At 40.5% G+C, this 25029-nt stretch overlaps 1 protein-coding gene across 1 annotated transcript in view; it reads right to left on the bottom strand.

Annotated features, from left to right (window-relative positions):
• LOC130100209 (histamine H3 receptor) overlaps window positions 1–18603 on the bottom strand; it is a 33618-nt gene extending 15015 nt beyond the window's left edge. Inside the window, exons 1-2 of the mRNA XM_056265634.1 lie at window positions 18290–18603; window positions 16276–16442 (exon numbers count right to left, since the gene is read on the bottom strand). Coding sequence (XP_056121609.1) covers window positions 16276–16442; window positions 18290–18536 — 414 coding nt within the window. The 5' untranslated portion in view covers window positions 18537–18603. The remainder of the gene's footprint in view (window positions 1–16275; window positions 16443–18289) is intronic.
• Between the last annotated feature and the right edge of the window lie 6426 nt (window positions 18604–25029).

Genomic DNA, 25029 nt, shown 5'->3' with positions numbered 1-25029 from the left:
TCTCGATGTGTCCAAATGTAGGCCCTATATCTTATTTAATTATAAATATAGTGTATTTTTTGTATTTAAAGTTTTTCACACAAAATTTAAATTAAAGTGTTCAATCCAGTTGTTTCAACTGTTTTTATAGAGTTTTAGAATGTTTGAAGCAGTGTGTATGATTGTCAACAATCTGGCATTATCTAAACATTAACTGTTGACGAAACGAAGCAGATAAAAAGCTCTTTAATTCAACCTCGTTTTATTGTAAGTGAATTCAACAAGGCATGCTGTGTCTTTGAAGCAACAAAGGCAAAATCATTTGTTACAGTTTTTTTTTTTTTTTTTGGAGGGAGACAAAATAAACTTTGCTAAAAAGAGATCCAGCGCAAGAGAGAGGCAAAGAAAAACGCATGTTCTTAATTTATGTCGTTTTGTTCGTTTTGTACTGTTTTAATTGTTTAATTAAGCTGCAATTTATTTGGCAATACAAATTTAAAATGTTGCAAGAATAAGATTCTGTGTTTCTTATTTTGCATCGCAAAGGAAATAAACTCTAAACTCAATGCAACCAGCTGTTTTAAACAAATAAACTGTCCCACTTTATTTAAACCTTAAAAATGTGCGATGGGGTTTCAAACTTAATTAATTTTAGTGTTCTTTTACATTTTCATTTGTTTTTATATTGAAAGCAATACTATTTAGTTAGTCTGTTATTTTGTGTAGCCAAGTCAACAAAATCAGTCTTTTCTGATTTGTTCAATTTATGGATCTGGTTTGAAAAATTTCTTCCGTTGCTATGGCCGGGTATCACTGTCTATCACCTCAATTTCGTGAATGATTCACAAAACAATAATTTAGCAGATTAAAGACAAGCTTCATTATTTTCATTTTCTGACGCGATCAGCTAATCTTCCCTCATCAGTTTTGTCGTGCAGCGGCTCTACTGGAATGTAGCAAATTTATGTTGTAGTAATGTGCCATTGATAATTTAAACAAAACTCTTGACTTTACATAAGTAAACAGTTAATGAACTCGCTAATAAACAGTTACCTATTGAAGCATCAAGAACGGTAAAACATAAACGAATTCGGCCAACAGCAAATTGGCTCCATTGAGATTCGATCTCAGATCGTTTGAAGCGTAGTGCGGCTCATGTTGTTGCGTTAACCGCTGAGCTATCGTCTGAACGCTGTTAAATATTGTCTTATGCTCTTCCAAACCCTCATTGATAGCCTAATATGTTTCGGTTGCAATGTTTTATGTTGAAATGTTTTCACTTTATTCAATTTAATTTCAGTAGGCCTATTGTGATTATGAATTCGTTTAACTACAAGTTTCACTTGAAATCATCTGTTACCAGCTTTCAATGGCTCTGAATGAGCAGCGGCACTGCGGCAGATTACGCAATAGAGAGAATAAACTGACACTTTTCAAAGTCTGTAATTGTAGCGCCTCTTAGCGGTAAAAGGCAACAAATACACACCAGAATTTTACCGCCGCGGGAGCGGCGGCGGTAAAAGTATTATTCTGGTTGAGTACCCACTGTAAATGGGAAGAGAATTACAATAGTATAAATTAAGTTTCAAGTGCCCAACAAAAGGGAACACTAATCACCATAATGGTAACTAAACATTTTAGGAAAATCAACATCAATTTATGAAGTCTACTTATGTGATATTCTCTCAAATTTTTCAGTTTTATTGACGATTCAACATTCAAGATGACTTTGTGAAATGAGTGAATGCAAACAGAGAAAAATAACTGCAGAAGTGAAGGAAATGAATGAACAGTCCATTAAGAATTTCCCCGCCTCAAAAACCGCACTCAAACCAATCAATCAATTCATCTTAACTTGGGTTTTCTGAGTAAACGAAGCATATTATGTGAATAGTACAGATTACCAGAGTTTTACAATTAAAGTTAAGACATTAAGTAAAGTGAACTAAAAAGTGTTAATTAGAATGACTGTTGGATTTTACAGTGAACATTGCACAAAGGTGGTTTATATAGTCAGTCCAGATCAAAAGTTTGGGGTTGGTAGGATTTTTTTTATGTTTCTGAAAGTCTTTTATGCATCAATAATATGCATCAATGTTGAAAACAGTTGTGCAGCTTAATATTTTATTGTGGAAACTGTGAAGTTCAAAAGAACAGCATTTGATTGAAATAGAAATCTTTTATAACAAAGGGCGGAAATGTTTGGCACCGCTGTCTTTCAGCAAGATTCCTTTGATCCACATGTTCATGATCGTGACTGATAAGTGTCTCTTAAACCTGTCCTGGAGCCCCACACCACTGCACATCTTGGATGTCTGATTCATCAGACACCCAATTTAAGTCTTGCAATCTCTACTAATGAGCTGATGAGCTGAATCAGATGTGTTAGATGAGGGAGACACACAAAATGTGCAGTGGTGGGGGTCCACACGCACCCACTGACCTTTTCCAAATCCAGTCCCACTTGATTTCAAACTGAACACAGCACTTTTTCCAAATGCTGTACTGAAGTGATGTCTAGTGTGCAGACACCCTTGAGGGATGGACGATACTGCTTTTCGATCCGATACAGATACTTTCAAGGCAAGTATTGTCAATACCAAAAACAATACCAATACTTCTAAACTTAACTGATCTTTTAAATCAGAATTTCAGAATCAGACTAGTCTCTCATTGGCTATTGTGGAAGTACTAAAGTATTCATAGTCGCAATCATCCCGATTTAAAATCCTAAATATCACACGTTTGATATTGTCGGAACGGCCCTGATGTGTCCGTGAGCAGATAGGAGGTTTAAGATTTGAGCAGAAAATGCCTCACATTGCCAGATGATCTGGCCTGAACATCAGAATCGACCGATGCTCTGGACACAATTTTTTTCTCTGAATGTCGGGAGGAGTAAATCGGGCATGAATTGGCCTGAAACTCCTGTAGTCTGAGCCTGGCTTTAGCTTCTCACTGCGGCAATAACCTTGTACCATGTGTATGTTAGTATTATAAGATACAAGTACACCTTTAATTAAAAATAACCATGGTGTTACTACAAATACTAAACAAATACTAAATCAAACAATGGGGTAACGCTTCTTTTTACAGTCCTGTTACCCGTGTGCATACTATGTACTTATTGTAGTAATTACAATTACTGGATAATAACTAGGAACTACCCCTAAACCTACCCCTAACCCATGTACTTACCTTATATTAGCCAGTACTTTCTAGGTAAGTACACTGTAAGTACACGTAAGTACTGTACTGTAAAAGGAAGCGTTACCAACAATGGTTACTGTAGTAAAACTATAGTTAATTTTTGTAACGGACTGCCAATGAAAGTGAGTTTCCATTAGTTTATTGTGAAATAACTCCTAATTGTACTGGCCATCTGTCCAGGTTGTTTCCCTGCCTTCGGCCTGAGATGCTGGGATAGGCTCCAGCATCCCTATGACCCTTCAGAGGACAAGTGGTTTGGAGAACGGGTGGATCGAAGAGGGTATGGTGCCAATAGTTTCTTTTGATCTACTTATGCTTATGATGCTTTGTAAAATGCAGCTCTGTTTGGATAAGTGCTGTAAGTGAATCATCAGATGAACAGGTGACATGGCTCTATCCCAGACAATTATTCGCCTATTTATATTTTGCACTTCAAAGCTTTTTCTATGCATTCAATTATGTGCTAAATAAATAAAATCTCTGGTTAAATACTAAATATCCCACTTAAAGTACCCCTGTAGTCAATAATTGTATCCCTTAAAACTCATCTTTGATCAGCAAAATTACATATTTAAACGTTTTTTCGTAACTCTACACCCTTGCCTCATTTAGTATAAGCGGTTCTATGAATATGCAAATTAGCCCCTCACAGCAGCTCAGAGATCCACTCGTCCAACTTACTTAGGTAAACACTGCACAATGGTGTCGCTCTTTACAATGTCGGACACATAACGGTAATTAACATGATTAGCCTTTTGCTTGACTGTTATCAAACAACTAATAATGTGTTGCTAATGTTACACAAACTATGTTCCCGTTCGGCATCTCAGTCTGCCTTCTAACAATCACCAGATAGGCTTTGAACAACTCAGAACGTCAGTGGAGAAAGGCATATAGTTCATCATAACATCGTAATATATCATAGACTGGCTATATTGCTAAATCTACATGATTTTTCATATCAACAGAAAAATATACCGGGATATCCTGGCTCTTCTCGAGACCTGCTAGCTCGCTGTTAATTATATGCTAAAGCCCGCCGGCACATTGACCTGATTGGTTACAAGGTAGTTTGTGACGTCAGAAACACCAGTGATTTCCAAGTGTGTTTTTAAAACTGTCTTTGGTTCACTGCAGTTTTAAGGAGAAAATACTCAGCAATGGTGTTGACATGAATTTGATCATGGTTTGCAATAAAGCATATTAAAAACACCACATAGACATATAAACAACATTAAAAACTGGATTTTTACCACAGGGGGACTTTAAGCCTGAACACATGGCGTTTGAGAGCTGCAGCAGCGGCCAACCTTTACAGCAAATAAACAGTTCAAGTTGAACCAGGATCACCACACAGGAACCAAATGTGAAAAAAAACACAGTAGCGAATGAGGACAAACACTTTCTTTTGCTGACAATATCAAAGTATGTGTGCACCGTCATAGTGCTGCCGCCGATAGAAAGAATCTTTCTTCACTGGCTTTGATTGAAGCTGAAGCGCAGTCTGTGAGATCAAACATGGCTGTCTTGCAGATTAAAGGCACACGTTACGTTTTGTGATTTATGTTCGTATCATTGCTCTGATGTTAAGAGCTTGTGTGGCGAAACAAAACAAGACTTTTTCAAGGACGCTTTCTGACCCGAGTCTAACCAAACATCAGAGGAACCTTTGAAGTAAATATTCCACATTATTTACTGCTTTATATATCGGTGTTCCCAGGCCATCCCAGGATGTTTCTTTAGTTAGACAGATTATTATTATCTACAGTAAAAGTAGTTTATGCACCTCTCCACTCAACAATGCCTAAATTAAAATACAATCCTAGCCAACCAGGTTCACACCTGCTGGTGCCTAATATTCCTAGTTTGCACCACTGATAATCTACTTATCACTGTAGATTTTTTTTTTATAGCTAGCTACCAATAATAATAGAAATAATAATAACAATGAATTATATACATGTGTATTTTTCACAACTGTTCAAAGTCTCCGATAGCATGCAAGTCCTACAACTAATGTGCTCAAGCACTATTACTGTTGTGCTCTATTAAGTAGAGTGGTCTACTTCTGTGCTTTGAGCAAAGATCAAAAAGTAGTAAAATAATAAAAGATCAATAATTCCTTTAGTTTGTGGGGAGAACGGGTGTGTTGTTGAGCATCGCTGTGTGATTTGTGAACCACTTTAGCTTAAGAACCTACAGAAGGCTGTTTACCTCCGAAACCTCTGCGCTGAAACTACCAGATTTTTTTTCCATCAAACCATCAGACGTTCAGCAGCAATGTCTGAAAAAAGTGGGTCATATATTTGGAGATGTGGTCTGTCCTCCGCATCTCCTTTAGTGAGATAAAGCGTATTTAGATGAAGGTAAACGTATTTGGCATGCTGTCCATGATGGAGAGCTTGAGCACTCGAGAAAATATCAAACCTATTTTCTTTTTCTGTCCTATTTTCATGCAATCCCAAAGAAAAAGTATAGGTAATATTTCATCGGAATGTACTTGTTTCACATTTGAAATTGCTTTTCTTTTTGGCTGACCAAGCCCTCTTATTTCCAACCACCATCACGGAGACCACTTTTCACAATCCAATAAACTCCCAGTGAGTGAGATCAAGTCTTCAATTTTCTCGTTAAATATCCTATTTTATTCTATAAAATATATTAGAATATGGAAGCAAAGTGTGCTGTGAACAGCGTTTCACATCGCCTTTAAGCAGGTAATGGGTAGTGGCAGTTTGTGAGAACGTTTCAGAGTTGCTGATAGGTACACAAACATTCATCAAACCAATATAAGATTGCAGCAGGTTTGATTTTTATGTATCTGCTGATAATCAGTGGTCTAATTTCCTGTGTTTAGTTAGTTGTCTTTGTTATCTAGGTTTCCAAATACGTACTCATTTGCTTCTATAGTTACTGATTAAGTTTGTCACGTGTCTAGTTTGGTTCATCGTTATCCCTGTGTATTCACACTTTCCTCGGTTAGGTGTCGGTTATTGTCTTGGTGTGTGTACACAGCTGTTGTGGATATGGGTCTGTATGACTTTTCTTGAATTATCTTTCATGAACACACCCTGGAAGCTGGAATTAGATCCTCGCTTTGACTCTCCTTGCCTGCCTGAATGTTACAGCCCCACTTCATCTAATATCCAATCTGATGAAACTTACATTCATCTTCAGAACACAAATTAAGATATAAAAATAAAATTGGAAGATTATGAACTTTATGAAGCTTAAACATTTTAAAGACATTCTTAAAAGACTGGATTGAATCACTCATTTCATATTGATTTTTATCATGTAACCCATATTAATTAAGCATTTTAATCGGGGCCTTCTAAAGAGACACAGTTTCTTTATATAATGAACAGCCGGTGAGGTGCATGGAGTGAGCTGAGCGGTAATGTGTAATGTAATCTGTCAGCCAGTGAGCTTGCAAACTCCCTAGCATTAAATCAGGGTTCTTCAAATCTAGACCTTAATTCAAGGTCTCACTCCCAAACCTAATCAAGCACCTTGAACAAGCTATTCAAGGCCTTCAGGATTACTATAGGCAGGCTAGTTTAATCAGGGTAGGAGCTAAACTCTGCAGGAGAGTGGACAGATTTGAAGAACCCTATTATAAACAGACTTATTTCAGTGTTCCTGCAAACTGGTTCACTGCAGCACACTATCAAAGTTTCTCTGACATAGTCCTCCTCCCCAGCACCACCTGCCTTTCTACTTCTAGGGGATTCATTTATGTCTATTTGTTTAGCCACAGCAGTATTTTTTACCTGCTCGTTGAAGCATGTCTGTGCGGAAGCAAGCCTTCATGAAAATTAAGCACGTTTCTTCTGTGAGTGGGGAGTGGAAAATGTAGAGTCGATATTACTGTGCTTGACTTAGAGGTCTTCACGGGTACACTTGGATCCGAAAACCCAAGGTCTGTAGAATGGCAGGTCTGCAGATGTTCAAGCAGATGACGATTCTCTATTCGGATGAAATACAAACTGAAAAAGCGCGGTCTCCCCAGTGTTTAAGTTTTGACCTGGGCACTTCCAACATGAGTTGATTGGACGACCTCAACGTCCTACCATAATTACGAATGGTCAGCATGTCTGATATGTAAGATGGAGCGAGGCCGTTAAGAGCTTTAAAAACGAACAATAAAATGTTATAATGAATTCTAAAATGTACCGGGAGCCAATGGAGAGAATAAAGAATCGGAGTTATGTGATCTCGTTTTTTAGTGCTCGTTAACAGACGGGCAGCTGCATTTTGGACAAGTTGGAGACGGCCAACAGAGGACTGGGAGACACCAATGTACAGGACATTGCAGTAGTCCAGTCTGGAGCTTATTAGAGCGTGAATAGCCTTCTCAAGGTCATGCCGGTTTAAAAACGATTTTACCTTTGCCAAAAGGCGCAGTTGAAAAAAGCTCAACCTAACAACATTGTCAAACATAAGTTCCTTACCGTCTGCCTGGCAGTTGAAAACCAGGGACCAAACCCGTTAGACACAGATTCTCCAAACACAATATATTAAGTTTTATCCTCATTTAAGTGCATACAATTTTGGGCAAACCACTGCTTAATGTCCGCGATGCAGTCAACTAAAGTACCTTGTACATCACCAGGCTTTGAAGATCATCTGCATAACAGTGAAAAGATAGGTTGTGCCTGGCTATAATTGACCCTAGTGGTAGCATGTATAATGAAAACAAAATAGGGCCAAGAATGGAGCCTTGCGGGACTCCACAGGAAAGAGAAGCACTGAAGCACTGAAAGAGAAGTACATCTGCTGTTGTGCTTTCTTGACCAGCTGGGTGGTGTTATGTGACTGATGTAGATGCCCAGGGATTTAAAACAACTCACCCTCTCCACCTCACGCCCATGGATGATCAGCAGCTGATAAGTTCTCCTCTCCGTCCTCATGTCTACGATCATCTCCTTGGTTTTGTCTGTATTGAGAGTAAGACTGTTTTCTTCACACCATTCCACTAGACTCGCTACCTCGCCCCAGTATGCCGTTTCATCACCACCAGTGATAAATCCAACAACCGTGGTGTCGTCAGTGAATTTCAGGATGATTTTATCCTTATGGTTGGCAATGCAGTCGAATGTGAACAGTGTGTAGAGCGTGAGGCAAAGGACACCTCCTTGCGGAGTACCAGTGTTCATCACAATGCTGTTTGTTGTGATATTTCCATTTCTGACAGACTGTGGCCTGCCAGTGAGGAAATCACACAGCCAATTACAAAGTGCAGAGTTCAGTCCAAGTTGTAACAGTTTATCAGTGAATAACTATTAAAAGTGGAATTGTAGTCAATGAAAAGCATCCTAGTGTAAGCGTCTTTGTTTTCGAGATGTGAGAGGGTTTTATGAAGGGCTGCTGAGATCGTGTCCGAGGTAGATCTGTTCGGGCGGTAGGCATACTGTAAGGAATCCAGCGTTTCCGGTACACTACTTTGAATGTGGGGCAGAACCACTCTGTCAAAACACTTCATTATGATTGCAACGGATCTGTAGTCATCCAAACAGGTCACTGTGCTCTTTTTTGGGGAACTGGGATAATGGTGGTAGTTTTAAAACAGATAGGGTCCGTGGCCTGTGAGACTGACAGATTGAAGTAGAGGTGAGAACATCAGCCAGCCCTGAGGCACATCCCCTAAGGGCCCGTCCAGGGGTGTTATCCGGTCCTGCAGCCTTGCAAGGATTCATTCTCCTTAAGGCTTTGTGTACTTCAGCTAGTGAGACAGTTAAAGGGGGGTTGTGCGATCTGGCTGTGCGAATGGCCCCTCTGTGTAAAGCTGCGTGAGGTCCTAAAGCGGGCATAAAATTGGTTTAGCTGTTCAGGCAGGGTGACAATGGAGCTACTTACATCTGAAGTGCTCTTATAGTCTGTGATGTGTCGCAGGACTTGCCACATCTACCTAGCATCAGCAGTAGAGTAAAAGCTCTCAATTTTCTCTCTATAGTGCCTTTTATCCTCCATGATGGTCTTCCTTAGTTTGTACTTTGCTGCAATGTACTCCTCTGTGTTTCCTGATCTAGATGCAAGAGATCGAGCACACAGCATGCTGCGCACATGACTGTTCATCTATGGCTTCTGGTTTGGAAACCTCCAGATATGTATGGTGGGCACAATGTTGTCGACGCCAGTGCTTATGTGCCCAGTCACATATTCAGCATACACTTATATATTGATGGAAGAATCCTCCAGTGTGGCTGCAGATTTAAACACCTCCCAGTCTGTCTGAGCCAAACAGTGTTGCATTATGCACTCCGTTTCTGGAGACCAGAGTTTAACTTGTTTAACAGTTGGGTTTGTTTGCTTAAAGTCAATAATTGTATCTCTTAAAACTCACCTTTGATCACCAAAATGACATATTTTTAAATAAATTCTTCTTGCCTTAAAATAGCTTGAATGTAACTCGACACCCTTGCCTCATTTAGTATGCGCGGTTCTATGAATATGCAAATGAGCCCCGCCTCCACTCACTCAGCTCAGAGATCCACTGGTTGACGTTGACCTGATTGGTTACAAGGTCGTTTGTGACGTCAGAAACACCAGCGATTTCAAAGCGTGTTTTTGAGACTGTATTTGATTCACTGCAGTTTTAAGCAGAAAATACTCAGCAATGCTGTCGACTTATGAATTTGATCATGGTTTGTCATAAAGCATATTAAAAACACCACAGAGACATATAAACAACATTACAAGCTGGATTTTCACCACAGGGGGACTTTAAGTCTTTGTCTATAGGCTGGGTATAGGAACAAACAAATATGATCAGAAAGTCCAAAATGAGGGCGGGTGCACCTCGGATGTTACTGTAAACATGATCCAGCATATTCTGATCATTTGTGGGAATGTGTACATGCTGAAAATGTTTCGGCAGATTACAGTGATTGAAGTCGTCCGCGATAAACAATATGCAGCATCGGGGTGAGCCGTTTCCAGTGCTTTGATGGCGTCATGAGTTTGCCAAGCGCTGCTGATGAGTTGGCATGCGGGGGAATGTAAACAGCAGCCAAAAACACAGCACCAAATTCCCATGGTAGATAATAGGGACGGCATTTCTGTAGCAGCATCTGGTGAACAGTGCTTAAAAACAACCTGTACAACCTGTACTCCACACCATGAGTTGTTAACAAACAAACACACACACACACACACACACACACACAACACCTCCCCTTTAGTCTTACTGGAGGCAGCTGCGCGTTTGTAACTGCAGGGCAGATTCCAGGCTGATAGCCAAGTCTCTGCAAAAATTTGAGCACTTATTTCCTATTGCGTTGTAATCCTGATACTCAGTTTGTCAAGTTTGTTCTCCAGTGATCGCACGTTAGCTAGCAGGAGGCTGGGTAGCCGTGGTCGGCAAGCGCAAGCTTTGAGCTTGACATGAAGTCCCCCTCTCTTGCCTGGCTTGCGTCTCCGCCTTCGCAGGGATCTCAGCAGGGTCGGCATCCTCACCTGAGCTGAGAGCCCTTCTCTAGGATCGCGGTGGTTACGTGAGGTGCGAACAATGCAGTACAGGTTCGGAGGTATAAAACCGGTATGTGCAGAATCATTATAGCGCATAACATTTCTGCACTGTAAAAAAAACAAGATGCATAAAAAACCACGGCGTACAAGATCGGAGCAAACAAACACATCTGCCACGGAAGGCGCCATTGGCGCGTTGGTTTAGAGTCCACTATCACGAGACTATTCCTACTAATTCTGAGGAATTCCTTACTGTTGTGGTGGCCGATAGGTGTTGTCAGGGTGTTCTGATAAATACATGTAATATGGACACATTTCCAATATATGGAAGATAATAATAAAGCAGATGATAATAATGCAAAATGTTTTTAAGGGAATGTATGTTTGCTAGTTCATACTTCATATTGTACTTTACTACACTTCAATCCTTTTATTTACATCATCAAATATGTTCTGCAGTGTAACATACACCAAGGAAAAGAGCTTTGCCAACCCAAACACAGAACAAAAGTACTACACAAATGCTAATATGCCGGACACGTGGGATTTAGCAGTGGATTAATGCCAGTTATGATGAGGCAAAATCAGCATCATCTTTGACTTATGTGCTGCCAGTGGGACTCCATTGTCGTGCCACCCATTCCTATCATGAGACTTATCCCAGCATTACCGCTGAGACTGGACTGAGTGACACTGATTTGAAGGGAAGCATCCTCACAAAAATCAACTGACAGACTTGCATTACCATTTAGAAAGGTTGGCGGAGTAGGACAGATGCACTGCTGCCATAGTGACAGTGCAATTCTTCCAACAAAGGATCAAATTACCACAAGAGTGTCAATAGAACGGGGTTACAAGCATCTGAATTGCTCTTTAACATGCTGAAATATGTGCAATTACTTATTACAATTACTTGTATGTCTTTCCAAAAAAGGACACCTGGAGACTCCAAAAGGACACAAAATAACCAAGTGATATAAGGAGACCATATAATTCATTCATTTACTGTGTTCACACCAAAGCACACACTGGAAAAAAAAAACTTTTCTTATTTCGTATAGGATGTGTTTAGTGCAACAGCAAAGAGCTTGTTTACATTTTAGACAAGTCCAGTTGCGATACCGAACGGGACTACATGCCAAAAAAAAACCATACCAACCGCCTTGACCTGACTGCATATACCCACTACAGTACACAGATCCATTCAGAATGACCAAAAACAGCAACATACACATGACAAATCAAAATATTATCCTCAATATGAGTGGAAACAACCTGAATGTAGTGAAATGTGTCTGTACATAAATACAATGTGCGATCAGTGCGTCGAGAGCATATTCACGGTTTGTTTGTGCATCAATACAATGGACTCACACATGCTTACTGTACGACTCCTGTAAGTCACTGCAATCGTCTATACCTTGATTGCAATCCTCATCCATCAAAACTTTACTAGCAAGACGCTGGATTGCGTTATCCAGCGGAGAAACGTAGTTTGCGTATCATCTGGCCATACAGCAGAGGGCTGTATGCCGTTCCATTCAGTCCATATATTTCACACAGAATATGACAGAGCTCGTGTTTTGAAGCGAAACACACACTGGACTGAATAATTCACTGAACACGCAACGTGAGTCTATTATCTCTGCCAACTCTGATGTAATAAGCCTCGTTTTCTTTGCATTGATGCTTTTTTGTAGCCTGACTTCGTCATACTCATATTCTAGTCAGAATGTGAGTCTGATACTGCTCCATAGGGCTTTGATTATGAGGCGTGTCTTAACCGAACCAGGAAAAAAAAAACTCTGCACTCAATTGGATAGACCTACAACCAATCAGAGCAACGCAGTTGTGTTTTTTTTTATGAGCTACGCAAAGTTGTCAACAGAACTCAACTACACGCACGCTGGAAGAAGTAGTGAAATAATGAGTGTTGCTTCTTTTACTTGGTCCTCCATGAGTGCGACCAAAGGAGAAACCACAACGACCGCAGGGTTTTCATTGCGTCCCATCTTCTTAGCGACCATCGGAGCCAGCTGATAAATTAAACTTTTGCCGAATCCCGTAGGAAGGACGGCAAACACATCTTTCCGATCGACAAATGCCTTGATTGCAGTTCTCTGTTCGTCTTTTAAAATTAATGCGCTGTCGATTTCTTTTACAACAGACGCGATAGCGGAATACATCTCAGTTCTCCAGCTGCAGTCATCTCTGGGGGAAACCAGTTCAACCCAAGCGCTCTTTGATAACGTGATGATTACGTAACTGCAGATCATCTGTCCATCATCGTATAAAGCCCGCCCTGGCAATTTGATTGGCCCGACTAATTCTGAACCGATTATAATTACTCCTCAATGGAGCGAGTCCAGACCGAACTTCCCGATCAAAAAATGTTGTGGGCGGGGTTCGGGCTGGCATCCAGGCTAGCTTTTTTGGACTGCTTGGACGAATTCGCTTACTGGATCATTGGACAGAACATTTCCACAGAGTTTAGCGGTTTCTGGCAAACAAAGAAGCGAAATCATCTTGAACGGTTAGAAGAATTAATATTTCCAACTTCCAGGGTTACAGGTGCTTGCGCCATTGTAGAAGCTCAGTGTGACTCCCGACGAATGCTGCGTTTCATATGAGGTTGGACGTGGGAATATCCCAAAATAAATGTCCCACTTCAGAGCTCAGTGAGTTCCAGGCAATCAGACGTTCACATGTTGACCACATGATGTCGCCATGACACATCGAGAGCATATCGTGTTTTTGTGTCAATTATGGAAAAGATAACATAAAATCACTTTGAAAACAGCGAGTTTTGAAATTATTACATAAACTTAATGTCTAATCTTAAGATTTGTTTTTACATTCATGTTTGGAAGCAGCCGATATCTTGGAAATTATGTCAAATAACGTGAGGTTAAAGTTGATCGGTGATGACTTTGAGTGGCATTCCAGATGTTATTTCCAAAAGCGAGATGGGAAAAATCCAAATTCCGAGCTGTCTGAAAAGCAGACAAGATCATCTAACTGCGTGACGTTATGTTAATGACGCAATTTTACGTGCTTCAGTAATTTATTTAGGTTAAATTATTTTAACATGTGAAGGACTCTAGTGGTCACTACAGTGGACAGCTATTAAAAAAGCATTTTCTTGAATTTGCAAGGGTTTTGATGGCAAAGTTGCACATCAATCTCTTCAGTGGACCCTGGTGCATCATCCTATACATTGCAACCAAGTTGCAAGCCGTTGTGTTTCGAGTTTTTCCCCCTCCAAACCAAGATGGCCAATGGTCAGTCAGACATGCCAAGTTGCTCCGGAATATCCACCCATTCCTTCTATCCTAGGAGACTCTTGTAGGTAAAAAAAATATTGCAGCATCAAGCAATATCTAATGAGTCATATGACAGTAAAATTTTCCAAGTTTTGATTTTATATTGGGAGAAAAATCTGATTAATCACCTGTCCACTATAGTGGACCTCATGCATCAATGGCTATATTTCAGCTACAATTCATACTTATACTGTGAATATTGTTTTTGAAAATGCTTAATCTGCAGTGACGTTTTTTTACTGTAAATAAATGTATTTGTATTATTAGAATGTTAATTTCATTGACATCGAAAAAAGTTATGTGATTACATAATTTATGTGACTTATGTATTACTTTACTCATTTCATCAAAAAAGTAATCTAATTATGTAATGCATTACTTGTTAGATCAAAAAGTTATCTGTTTACCAATGAATGTTGCTTGTAATGCATTACTTTACTTGTTAGATCAAAAAGTAATCTGATTTCGTAATGTACTATATTGTAATGCTTTTCTTTACTCGTAAAACACAAAAAAGTAATCTGATTACGTAATGCATGTTACTTGTAATGCGTTACTTTACTCGTAACAACAAAAAGTAATCTGATTACGTAATGCACATTACTTGTAATGCATTACTTTACTCGTAAACAACAAAAAGTAATCTGATTACGTAATGCACATTACTTTTAATTAATTACTTTACTTGTTAGATCAAAAAGTAGTCTGATTAGGTAAAACATGTTATTTGTAATACATTACTTTACTCGTAACATTAAAACAAATCTGATTATGTAATGCACGTTACTTGTGACACATTACTTTACTTGTAACATCAAAAAAGTAATCTGAATGCGTTATGCATGCCCCAACACTGCTAATTTCAGATGAGATTGAAAAATACGTATCGCTAGGTTTTCTCAGAAGAGGCCTATGCTAGAAATGTGTCTATCTTGAACATAATCAGAATTATCAGCTAATAAAGGTAAATTGACATACTCTGGCACACTGGAGGGAGCATCTGAGTGGTTTCCACTGTTGTACCTTGACAGGCTGTAGAAATTTCTGATGGAATCACGTCCTCATGTTCTGATATCAAAGATACACGAAGTGCAACTTGTATGAAGTTCAATTGCATTTGCAATATTTCGAATTTATATTTTTTGTATATATTTTATAGTTTTCACATGATTTGATATAATTGTATTGATTAGTTTGTTAAATACACATACTTTATCTGTTTGATTATTGTATTATGTTTAATATAGTATCTCTTCAGTTTAAACCATAAATGCATGCTGTCCACTCAAGTGGACACCTGAAAATCTCTTTGGAAAATTTGTAAAAAAAAAAATTATAAATCAAATCTTGTTTTTCATGCCCTAAGAGCAATAAAAACACATAGGAAAAAAAATCCTGACTGAGGTTATCATAATTCATGCATGAAAGGGTTAAATTAAATCACATGTGTTAACGTCGACAGCCCTAGCTACAGTATTAAATGTGCAACATGACATCATGACTTTGCGTAAACATACACGCCACTTTCAATTCAAGTGGCGTGTTATCTATACGCATTTTGAAATATACGCGTGTATGTCCACGCCGAAATCTTTTGCGTGTATGTCTACGCCATTAAATGTCCGAGTGATTCCGCGTGTATGTGTACGCCGTTAAATGTCCGAGCGAAACGAAGCAAAATCTATATCTACATCTGTGGAGCGATATTTCTTTTCCTAGGATGGTAGGAGAAGACTCATAAATGGTATTAACCCCAGTGACGGGTAGGTTTAGGGACGGGGTTGGGGTAGGTCATATATTTATATATGCATAATACAGTAATATAACGTTAAGTCAAAGGCGTTGATAAACACGCTGAAAAGCGATTATGCGTGTTGATAGCACGCCAAAAATGGAAATACGAATTGGCGTGTCATACATACGCCATTTCATGAGATCAGTCTGAAATGTGAGAATCAATCCCCTCAATACATCAGTATTGAATGTAGCTTCTTAAAAATACAGGAGCATGAGTATCATAATCTTGTTCAGTTCTATGTGGTACTCCATAATAGTCTGCATCCAAGTTCGGCTTTCATGTAAGCCAGACTAGTGAACAAAGCAAATAAGTCACTGTGCCTGTGCATGTGTTTCTAAATGAATGAGTTTTTTGAATAGAGCTTGTTGCTGTTGGTTATTCTGCTGGTTGCCATGAGCTAAGAATACTGAGTCACAATGGATACACGTTGCTATAACTGAATGCACAATATGATATATTTCGTTATAAAATTCTGTGCATAAAATTAGGCCTCACCGCTTTTGTAACGGAGAGATAGCGGTCGTAGCTGATAAGTACGATGTTGAAGACCGAAGCAGTGCAGAGAAGGTAGTCTACGACAAGCCACAGCTTGCAAAGTCCTTTACCCAGCATCCATTTCCCCGTCAAGATGTAGGGCATATACACGGGTATGCAGAAGGCACCTGTGGGAAACACCAATCAGAAGCCACAATTATAGTCATTCTTCAAATAAAGCTGAAGAACTTGTGTTGTTGCAACATTTTGTCTATTCAGTTGGTGTTGATGCTGTCAGCCTTGTTGTAAAGGGTGAAAAGGGTATACAGTCATTACAGTTTCAAGAGTAAAGATGAGGTCACATTAGCAAAATTATGAAATCAAAAAGGGTCCATTGTCAGTAGTGTAGTGATGCATGAAGCACAGTTCACACAGAAGTTACTTTCAAAGCAAGCAGCTTTCTGTTTGTCAAGGAGGGAATCCATGTGACCAAAATGAATGTTGCACAAAAAAATATATATATATTTTTTAATTATTTGTATATCGTTTTCAAATTTCCTATAAATTTCAGTTTACTTTTAGTTAGTTTCATTAAATTAAGTTTAATATTTTTATTTAATTTTTAATATATTTAGTTTTAGTGAGTTAATAGAACACTTCCAGTGTAGACCAAATCAAGACATTTAATTTCAGCAAAGTTTAATGTTTGCACAGTTTACAGTTAACTCTGGTGCAAACCTCTTAATAATACAAATAAAATGATTGTTTGAGATTGAAAAAGAAATAAAAAAACGAATGCAACTAAAAAGTATATAAGTAAAAAATACCCATTCATACTTCATATTAACCGCACGTATTAATGTAAATAAGAAAACGGTAAATGTTATTCTGCATCAAAAAATAAATGTGAAGCAATATAGTCACCAGCAGCAGGCAGAGAATAATTACTTACGGTAATTTGTATGTGGAGATGTATTATTATACTGTAACAATATAATATAAATACAATAAAAGACAATAAAGTTCCTTACAGTACAATAAGAAAAGGTCCCATTCAAAGTGCATATCCAATCATATACAATTAGTCAAGGTTTCGAATGAGAAATAAGAGCACCAGTCAAATCAATACAGGCAATAAAGATGAGAAGCCTCAGAATTCAAGTAATACAAGAATACAACCAATACTTTGTATAGAGACTGTCATGTTCAGCCAACCAACCCTGAACTATCATAATCATAAACATGTTTACGGTGGAACAAGACTGATTTGCCTTAAAGGGATTTCATTCAAATACTTTTTAGCTTCACACCATTTGCTTTCCTCAACAGTTGTTTGAATTTTTTTTTTTTTACTGTGATAGCATAGTAATCATCAAGAATAATTTTTTGTCATCACTAGAACAGACAACGGTGGACACATATAATACATCACATACAGTGATTAATGAGTTTAGAGCATTATTTTTGACACCATGATTTGACAAGGCAAGATTCTGACATAATAGAGGGAGAGAAAAATGCAATATTTTCTTTCTTTGCCCAAACAAATACAGTAAACACACAATGATGTGAGGAATAAGGGCAACAGAACATAGCTGTCCGCACTTATCTCACTTGAATTCAGTGCTGTACTTACAGCAGAACTCTATTAACTCGAGTTTTCTTTTTCCTTCTCTTTAAGACTCTTGTTTGAGTATTATGGAGAAAAACAAGTATTTGTTTATTTAATATTTGGATGTATATGTAAAAAAAAAAAAAAATCGACCAACATGCAACCTGAAATTAGAGGCTATAGTTTATTAATACATTTAGATTATAATTTTACTAAATAATAATTTTTACTAAAACTAGTATTCATTATTAAAGTTAAAATTGTATTCAATTTAATTTTATTCTCTGATAGCAATTTTTCAGACAACCCAGTTCTTCACATTGGTAAATTGTAGCATTCACCGTAGAATCCTGTCGAACCCTGGCACATTTCTGATTCTGACTAAAAATCACTGACCATGAAACTTCTCTGAACTTTACTTACCAACGAGGAAGTCTGAGATTGCCAGGTTCAGTAGGAAATAATTGCTCTGTTTGCGCAAACTCTTGTCCATCTTGAAGGCGACGATGACCAGTGCGTTGCCACATACAATCACAGTAATCAATATGACCATCATGACCGTGAGCAGCGCGAGCACCGGACCCGCGAACCCCGAGTCCCTCCTCACGGCGGTCCAGTTACTGACCGTGTGTTCACGGGTCATGTTGGGATCGCCGTGATGGTTACCCATCGAGAGCTTCACGGTCTTCAGTTCGAGCTTGTCTTTTTCATGTGTCTCATGAAGGATGAATTGGTCTAGTAAGTGTCTCGTGTGCGCGCAGTTGACGCCCCTTGCCCGTTCCCACGGCGCGCGTCAAGGGCGATTTACTATTCGGTGTTCTGATATGACACTGACATAATCCAGAAAAAAGAAGGAAAAAAACCTGCTAAAGTGTCACGTAAATCAAGTTATCCCATTTAGGAAATCACAGAAAATGTACAGAACATATCAATAATTTAAGAATTTGAAAAACATTCAAAAGTCGATTCATGAAATCAATTCATATTCCAATTGTTATATATTCAACAAATGTGTCTGAAACTTAAGCAGCTAGATTTCTTGACTGAAATTGCAGTGATTTCAAAAGCAGGTTTTGTTAAATGACCCAGTAAAGGAGATCAAGAAAGACAGAGCTATGGAGACCCAGCTGACAAAAACCTGTCCAAAGACCACATTTGAATGCTTAATATTTTATCAGTGCAAGTCATTAGGCCCTTTCACATTCATGAGAGCATTACACTTTATTACTGTTCTTAGACTGCTAGACACAGAAGGCACATTCAAAGTTACATCACACCTAGTCTCATTAACCCTTAATTTAAATAAAAAAAAATTTCCTTTAAGGTCTTTAAGGACAAAAATGTCTGTCAAAAAATTGTCATAAATATTTGAAGCATAGACAGGGCCGGCTCTAACCCTTTGGTTGCCCTAGGCGATATTGAGTTTTGCGCCCCCCCCCCCCCCCCCTTTAAAAAATTATAAGTATTTATTAAACTAAACATGCTCTTATAGTTACTCAAACACTTAAACAATAAATTGTTCATACAAATGCTACAAAGAACGTTCAAGGATATTTATATCATAGTTGCATTGTACAACTATATTTTATCTGACCATAAATAACTTTTAGTAGACAAATTACAACTGCTACCACCACTAGGCCTACTATTATTACAATCTATTGGGCTGCTACAAGGTTAAGGGGGTTTCGGGGGTATTTCCCCGTAAGAAAATTTTGTGCATTTTAATGTTAAATTCATCAATCTGGTGCACTTTGAGAGTTCAAAACTAAAAGCTCCAACCCATATTGAGTGTGCAAATTGAACAAAGAAAAATTCAAACCTTTTTTAAGTACAGTGTTTGTCTACATTACTGTCAGGAGCCAATCAGATCCCTCACATGTCACCACGCAAAGATCACTGTCCCCAGATTACTGATCACCTGCACCTGTTTCCACTCAGCACTCACTTCCCAGCCAGCACAAAAGCACCCGATTCACTCCCAGTCATTGTCAAGCCTCCAACAGGAACGACCCTTACCAGTCACCACTTGTCTCACTCTGAGCCATCCTTCAGCAACGGACGTAAAGTATACTTACCTGAAAGAAACTAACCTTGTTGTCCTTGTTCTGATGTTCCCAGGATCCGCTCCATGACTCATGTTCTCCGTTTCCTGGAATCCGCCACGAGTCCCGTTTCCCACTGGATGAGCTGCAAGAAAAAGTGAAAGTATCACTGAACTGGTGAGCTCATTGTCAAGTGCACTTCAAAGGATCTACTCACCTGGAATCCTTCCTGAATCACGCCTATCCACGAACGATCTGAAAAGAGAGAAAAACTCAAGTTATTGATCTGTGTTATCCGCGACGTTATTCCTTAAGAAGAGGATTCACTCACCTGGATGCATTCCTGCCACATATATCCTCTTCGAGATCACCGTTGAACTCCCGAAACCCTGCATACTTACCTTTGAGTTAAATAAAGATACATTTATGTTTATCACTTACCTCTGTCTCCGAGCCTGAATCCTGACAGAAGGCTTGACCTAACAACAGAAAGAGGTGAGAGATGGATTCCGGACAGCCCGCTGTTGCTACCAGCTCCACACCTACCACCGATCCTCCGACAGAACCCATGTTTACTCCAGTGAGAACTTCCGCGAGCGCCGCTTCTTCGATTACCTGCTTTGCAACTCCCCCGTCGCGCCCAGCGCCCTTCTCTGGCCGGGCGGAGGACTGCAACGGATTTTTACTCCAGTGTTCGCTAGCTCTGGAACAGCAAGTTCAGCTCTATCCCAATGAGAGAACGAAAGTGGCATTTATCATTCAGCAACTCTCTGGAGCAGCTCTGAGGTGGGCAGAGGCGTTATGGATGCAGGAATCCACAGTGGTTGCGTCAGTTCAAGAGTTTGTCAAACATTTTAAGGAAGTTTTCGGACGACCCGCGGATGATTCCTCATTTGGAGAACAGCTCCTACAATTACGTCAAGGAAAGAAGTCATTGACTGAGTATTCTGTGGAATTTCGCACACTTGCATCAAATAGTGGATGGAATGAGAGAGCTCTGATTTCTGTTTTCCGTCGAGGTTTAAACCCAGCTTTGCGCCTCCAACTGGCGATCTATGATGACAGCTTAGGAATTGAGAAATTCATTCAGCAAGCCAAGCGAGTCCTTCAACGATCTTTGAGTTGTTACGCTGATCAGTCTCATCACCATCCTGTGTCTTTTCAGAATCCCAAGAATCTCAATCCAGAAAATCAAGTTGAAGAGATGCAAGTCGACACTTCAAAAATTTCTCAGGCTGAACGTGTTCGTCGAAGAGAGATGAAGTTATGTATGTACTGTGGTACCAAGGGTCACTTCAGACTTAACTGCCCAATTCGACCGGGGAAAATGATGGTAAGCTCAGTCTTTAATCAACCCATTGTCTCAGCACTACTCACGATTCCTGTGATATTAAAGATTCAAGAAAAACACATCTCTGTAACAGCTATCATCGACTCAGGGTCCGCGGGAAACTTCATTTCTGGAGAACTCTGTAAGAGGCTCAGTCTGCGAGAGATCAACACTCCCAAGTCTTACGCTGTAACGGGTGAGTTAATTAACAAGACGAACGTTACTACCCAGATTGGTCCTATTCAATTGTGTGTGGAAGAGACGCACCAAGAGTGGTTTGAACCATTTGTGTTGATAAACAGCCAAACAGATCTCATCCTTGGTCGGCCATGGCTCGTCCATCACCAACCCACCATTGATTGGACGTCTGGGAAAATCCTGCAATGGGGATGTCAATGTCCAGAGATCAACGATCCAGTATCCCGTTCATCCAGTAACCCAAGGACCCAAGTGCTCAAAGTTAACTCCACGTCCATAGAGAGTCCCACAGAAAACTTGTCAACTAATATCCCAGCCTGTTATTCTAAGTTCTCTGACGTCTTCAATCCTGTCACTGCTTCCAAGTTACCCCCTCATCGACCATGGGATTGTGCTATAGACCTGATCCCTGATGCACGTCTCCCCAAGGGTCGGATTTACTCCTTGTCCATTCCAGAGCAAGAATCCATGAAGAAATATATCCACGAAGCTTTAGATCAGGGTTACATCCGACCTTCCACATCTCCTGCCGCCGCAAGTTTCTTCTTCGTGGCCAAGAAAGACGGTGGTTTAAGACCATGCATTGATTACAGAGCCTTGAATCAAGTCACTGTGAAGTTTAGCTACCCTTTGCCTCTTATACCCGCTGCTCTCGAACAACTCAGAGAGGCAAAGATGTTCACCAAGCTTGACTTACGGAGTGCGTACAATCTAATCCGTATCAAAAGAGGAGATGAGTGGAAGACTGCTTTCATAACCCCTGCTGGCCACTACGAATATCTTGTCATGCCATATGGTTTGGTCAACGCTCCTTCCGTTTTCCAAAGTTTCATGGATGAGATCCTCAGAGACTTTCTAGGGAAGTTTGTTCTGGTCTATATCGATGACATCTTGATCTATTCCAAGAATCCAGTCGAACACCAGAGACATGTGTCTCTAGTCCTACAACGTCTCAGAGAATTCACTCTGTTCCTGAAAGCTGAGAAGTGTACCTTTCATCAAAGCACCATCGACTTCCTGGGATACATACTCAGCGATCGAGGAGTGGAGATGGACCAACAAAAGACCGAGACCGTCCTGTCCTGGCCAACTCCCAAGTCCGTGAAGGAGCTTCAGAGATTCCTCGGGTTCGCCAACTTCTATAGGAGATTTATCAACCAGTACAGTCTTCTCACTTCTCCATTGACCTCCTTGCTAAAAGGAAAACCTAAGATCCTGCAGTGGAACCCCGAGGCTGAGAAAGCTTTTCATGCTCTGAAATCTGCCTTCACCAGTGCCCCTTTGCTTCACCATCCAGACCCTGAAAAACCATTCATGGTGGAAGTCGATGCCTCCACCACCGGGGTTGGAGGAATCCTGTCCCAATGTTCCGAGTTCTCCTCAAAGCCACTCCCTTGTGCATTCTTCTCCAAAAAGTTTTCTCCAGCAGAGGCAAACTACGATATTGGAAATCGAGAACTTCTCGCAGTAAAACTTGCCTTGGAAGAATGGCGACATTGGCTAGAGGGAGCCAAACACCCATTTCTAGTCCTAACCGATCATAAGAATCTCCAATACCTGAGAGATGCCAAGCGGTTAAATCCACGTCAGGCCCGATGGGCGTTATTCTTTACACGCTTTCATTTCAAGATTGCCTATCGTCCAGGATCCAAGAATACCCGTGCAGACGCTCTTTCCCGTATCCATGCCCCTGAGAGCCCTGTTGATCAACCTGAGACCATTCTACCCGAGAGGTTATTCGTAAATCCTATCCAGTGGGAAATAAACGAACAGCTTCAAGAATTGGCTCATCAGCAACCCAGAGTTCCCGGATGTCCTCCCGGGAAGATTCATGTCCCTGAAGAATTTCGCAACGCCTTGATTTCCTCAGCTCATTCTTCAGTGGCCACTGGACACCCAGGTATAACCAAGACCTTAGCCACACTTCAGGAGAAGTATTGGTGGGCTCACATGCGCCAAGATATCACTCAGTTCATTCAAGGTTGCATCCCATGTGCCATCTCCAAGGTCCCAAGAAATCTGCCAGTGGGGAAACTGGTCCCCTTGCCTATTCCAAATAGACCTTGGTCCCACATCGGAGTGGACTTTGTTACTGACCTTCCGATTTCTGACGGAAATACTTGCATCCTAGTAGCCATCGATCTTTTCGCGAAAGCATGCAAGTTCATTCCATTAAAGGGACTTCCAACCGCCTTTGATACTGCTGAGCTTCTCATGGAAGATGTCTTTCGAAATTTCGGTCTGCCAGAGGACATTGTCTCCGATCGAGGGCCACAGTTCATTTCCCGAGTCTGGCGATCATTTTTCACTCTCATGAATGTGACAGTGAGTCTGTCTTCCGGGTATCATCCACAAACCAATGGACAAACCGAGAGAAAGATCCAGGATCTAGGTCGGTTCTTGCGCACATTCTGCCACTCCAACCAGAACATCTGGAGTAGGTACCTCATCTGGGCAGAATATGCACAGAATTCCCTCCGACAAGCATCCACTCAATTGACTCCATTCCAATGTATCCTTGGTTACCAACCTCCGTTATTCCCATGGTCCGGTGAACCTTCAGAAGTGCCCGCGGTTAACAAATGGTTTGAGGAGAGCGAACAGGTCTGGAACCAAACTCATCAGCACATCCGACAAGCTGTGAATAGACAACAGCAGTTCGCTGACACCCGCCGAAGATCCACGCCAGAATACCAACCTGAGCAACTAGTCTTGCTTTCCACTCGAGATATCAAACTGCGCCAGTCATGTAAGAAATTAAATCCCAAGTACATCGGACCCTTTCCAATTGTCAAGCAAGTCAACCCAGTCACTTACCAGCTCCGGTTGCCCCCAGAATACCGTATCCATCCCACGTTTCACGTCTCACTTCTGAAACCCCATCATCCACAGATTCCCCAGTCAGTCAACGAGGTCGAACCCGAAGAAAACCCCCCGATACCACCCGTTGAACCCGAGCCCATCTACCTCATCAAGGAGATCTTGGACTCTCGACGTCGGGGAGGTCAGTTAGAATACCTCATTGATTGGGAGGGATATGGGCCAGAAGAGAGAAGTTGGGTACCTCGTAATGATGTTCTTGATCCCAGTCTGCTCCTAGAATTCCATGCTCAGCATCCCGAGAAACCTGCACCACGACCCAGAGGCAGACCCCCACGACGTCGAGGTCCAAGGTCCGCTGGCGCGGACTCTGGAGGGGGGGGGGTACTGTCAGGAGCCAATCAGATCCCTCACATGTCACCACGCAAAGATCACTGTCCCCAGATTACTGATCACCTGCACCTGTTTCCACTCAGCACTCACTTCCCAGCCAGCACAAAAGCACCCGATTCACTCCCAGTCATTGTCAAGCCTCCAACAGGAACGACCCTTACCAGTCACCACTTGTCTCACTCTGAGCCATCCTTCAGCAACGGACGTAAAGTATACTTACCTGAAAGAAACTAACCTTGTTGTCCTTGTTCTGATGTTCCCAGGATCCGCTCCATGACTCATGTTCTCCGTTTCCTGGAATCCGCCACGAGTCCCGTTTCCCACTGGATGAGCTGCAAGAGAAAGTGAAAGTATCACTGAACTGGTGAGCTCATTGT

This window comes from Rhinichthys klamathensis, unplaced genomic scaffold, assembly GCF_029890125.1.
Source record: "Rhinichthys klamathensis goyatoka isolate OS25496 unplaced genomic scaffold, OSU_Roscu_1.1 h1tg000011l_1, whole genome shotgun sequence".
Lineage (NCBI taxonomy): Eukaryota > Metazoa > Chordata > Actinopteri > Cypriniformes > Leuciscidae > Rhinichthys > Rhinichthys klamathensis.
Note: the sequence above shows the minus strand (reverse complement) of the source record. Positions and strands in the feature narration are given on the sequence as shown.